This window comes from Arachis ipaensis, chromosome B01 (genome assembly GCF_000816755.2).
Source record: "Arachis ipaensis cultivar K30076 chromosome B01, Araip1.1, whole genome shotgun sequence".
NCBI lineage: Eukaryota > Viridiplantae > Streptophyta > Magnoliopsida > Fabales > Fabaceae > Arachis > Arachis ipaensis.
The window spans coordinates 3,020,610-3,024,272 of record NC_029785.2 but is presented as its reverse complement, the minus strand read 5'-3'; the positions used below and the strand labels follow the sequence as shown (position 1 = coordinate 3,024,272).

General features: G+C 33.6%; 1 protein-coding gene across 1 annotated transcript in view; it reads left to right on the top strand.

Moving 5' to 3' along the window:
* The window catches only part of LOC107642946 (phosphatidate cytidylyltransferase 4, chloroplastic), a gene marked incomplete in the record, with an annotated part of 5,715 nt that overhangs the window by 1,708 nt on the left and 344 nt on the right, over positions 1-3,663 (top strand). Inside the window, 5 exon segments of the mRNA XM_016346500.2 lie at positions 916-1,040; positions 1,854-1,987; positions 2,539-2,654; positions 3,075-3,180; positions 3,587-3,663. Of these exon segments, the coding sequence (XP_016201986.1) occupies positions 916-1,040; positions 1,854-1,987; positions 2,539-2,654; positions 3,075-3,166 (467 nt within the window).

The window sequence follows — 3,663 nt, the reverse complement described above, 5'->3', positions numbered from 1 at the left end:
TTACAGTTTGGGTGTATATTGGGTTACAGTTTGGGTGTATATTGTTCCTGAATAGTTTTTTTTATGTCATGATTAATTTTCTGTGCTGTGCAACACTCCTGAACCCCCCCCCCCCCCCAAAAAAAAAAAAAACCAACAAAAAAAACACCAACTAATATAAATTGTATTTGCTTAAATTATTGATGTCTGTATGTTGGATTATTTATAATCTGGACACTGAGACAGGAAAGATTTTGTTTCTCTGTAATTTCATTTGGCTTATTTTTTTTATTAAGCTGGTCTTAAGATATAGTATTAGTATCTGCAATTGATGGTGGGTAAACCATATATTCAAGGTCTATTAAGCATGAGGAATGTTGTGTATAACTGTGCTCTTCATGTTTCATCTTTTAACTAACTAATATGCTTATGGATCCAAATGCAATAATTTTATATGCTAGTTTAAGTGAGAATTTAAATAATTTATTGGGAATGTGTCATTGCCCTTGCTGGAAGAAACTTAATGGCATAAAATAGAAATTTATTGTGGAAGACAAGAATGGCTGGTCTTTTGTCCTTTAAAGTACCTGCATGTCTCTACTCTCTACAAATCTGTTGGTTTATAAATATACCCTTGCTAGTTTGCTTGTATTGGCATGATGTGAGATTGCTCAAATTTGACATGCTGTGAGAGCAGCTCTGATTTTCAACAATTGAGGGCCTTGTTTGATGTCATTTAGGAAGTTTATATCCATGATCACCTATCAATATAAGTTATTCTGTTATCTTAAAGCACATCCCAAAGGGTCTGATCCTTTAGGTAGAATTTATTAATAAAAGCCAGCTTTGGCATATTCCATTGAGCATCATTTTTGTACTCTCCTTTTTTTCTGTGGTTTAGGACTTGTTTGTCCTTATCAGATTGTTGTTTTGCAGGAATAGGAGCAACATGGCCTGTGCTTCTTGGTGGTCAAGCTCATTGGACAGTTGGTCTTGTGGCAACTTTGATTTCCATTAGCAGCATAATTGCAGCTGATACATTCGCATTTCTTGGTGGCAAGGTATATCTGCTTCTTGCTGCAACTTATTTGTTTTCTGTTGCATTTGTCACTTGTTACTTGTTAAACAGTGATATTTATATTGTTACTTGCAAACCCTTTCTCTTATTTTTATGATCCTGCTTGATTTCCAACATTGTAGTTATGATATACTGGCCATATCTCATACGGTCAGTCTCACACCTCTAGCAAATTTATATTATTCTGTTGGAAGGCAATAATTAATAGTATGCTATAGATTATACCAAACTTAGTTTACTATGTTTGCTATAACTTGTAAGCCCTGTTAACTGATCGTTGTTTTGAAATGATAGTATTTAACAATTTATTGGTGAGAAATCAACTTATAATGTGTCTTTGCATAGACAGTCTTTGTCAAATTTGTTAGAGTATGTTGAGGATTGTTGGAACCTTATATCCCTGGGTAAGCTCCCCATTCTTCAGAGAAGCGGACATTTTTTTTATATTGAATTGTGAAAGATTAGCAATATATCCTTTCTAAGGGGCTTTAGTGGGTTGATGCCAGGCAAAATCCAGACTTGAGGGGGCCAATTCTTGCATTTACAAAAGTATTCTGTTCTTCAATTAAAATTTTCAGAAAAGAAAAAAAGAAAAGTATTCTGTTCTGACTGTCATTATATTTTGACTCAAGCTAGGAGCTAATTGTTTATTGTGATTTTTTTTATAAATGAAGTTTATTGTAATTTATGTTTTGTTCATTCAACATTCAGACAGTGTATCTTACTTTATATCTGCCTAGAATTACAAATTCAATCCAGCCTTGGATTATGAAATTGTTCTTGTATCTTGATGCAGGTATTTGGTAGAACACCACTTACCAATATAAGTCCTAAGAAGACATGGGAGGGTACAATAATAGGCTTTTGTGGGTGTATAGTTACTTCTGTTGTGCTTTCAAAAATTTTCAGTTGGCCAATGTCATTACCAAGGTATGCTATACATCCTAATTAATGTCAGTTGCTACTTATGTCAATCTTGTTTTGTGCTTATTATAATTATTCGATTCACAAAATTTGGAGACAAAACTTTGCATGGTGTTTATGAATTGCATTACTTGGTGAAACTATTAATTGCTGTTCTTTATGAGGACTTGTAGAAATCTCATACAATCCAACTTACACAATGTGTGCCTTCTTACAACAACAACAACAACAAAGCCTTATCTCACTAGGTGGGGTCGGCTAATGTGTGCCTTACGGAAAAAAATCTTTGCTACTAAAAGAATAGCTTCCTAATGTTCTTGGACTTTCTTGAAGTCACAATGCCGTGATAGACATTAGTGGCTTTGCCATATTCTTGACTCATATTGTTATTATTAACCATTGTGGGTTTGCAAATTATGTATTTTTTGTACTGGTTAGCAAATAATCTTTTTTCTAGTTTAAGATGAACTTCGTACATATGCCATGATTCTTTTTATATATTACATGCGCTTATGAATACTGTTGCTAACTTGTGGTATGTACATGGGTTCTGTCAGTTCAATAGCTCTTGGTGTACTGAATTTCTTTGGATCTGTTTTTGGTGATCTCACTGAATCAATGATTAAACGCGATGCGGGTGTGAAAGACTCAGGCTCCTTAATACCTGGTCATGGTAATGACTTTTTGTTTTATTAATCTCTTGGATGCTTTATTTATTTATCTCTGGATATTAAGATTAAATCTTAGCAACGTTTGAAAAGATTAAAATGGAAGAAATGAAGACTTGGATAAATCATCCTGCTTAGCCCTTTAGAAAATTACAAGCCTCATCCAAAAGAAAATCAATCATTGTCATGATATAAATTAGGACGAAAAACTTCCATTTAAATATGGATATTGACCTCCAAAAATTAGATAATATATAAATAATACTGTTGTTTTGGCCATCCCTGAATTATTAATAAGTAATGACAGATCATTTGGTTGATAATTTTGTAACGATGAACAACTCATTCAAATCGAACCTTCCATTCTTTTCCATTTGAAAGTACTTGAAGGGTTAATTCATTTTATTAACCACATTTCTGCACAGGTGGAGTACTAGACAGAGTGGACAGTTATGTGTTTACTGGTGCGCTCGCATACTCCTTCGTCAAAACCTTTCTACCTCTATATGGGGTTTAACATGAAAAATACTGGTCAGTATTCCTTCAAACTTCACCTGTTCTAGTTTAAAATTCTATAGTTTATATATCAGTAGCTTCAAAAGTGTCATAGTCCACAACATCATTATCAATTAAGGTATTTGTCAACATCATTTTAACAATGAGGTGATATACAAAGAGATTGACATGCATTTTTTTTGTGGTTTATCCGTATAGGACTCGTTGACTTTTGTGTCTTCCTAAGGATTCAACGTGTATGTTTAGTTAGCGATAAAAATTCGGTGAAAATTTTCATGGCGGGCTAAAAATATGGTGGAAAATTAAACATGGAGTGTGTCCATGAGAATTTCCACCCCACCATTTTTGCCCCACAGCCAAACATGCTGGTATATATGGAGTAACATGATCACTAACAATGTTGAATTGTTTTCGTTTACAGTGAATTAAACTTGATATTTGTGGAAACTTGGGATATATTCATGGGATCAGAACACAAAAAAGAAAAAGAGGACACTT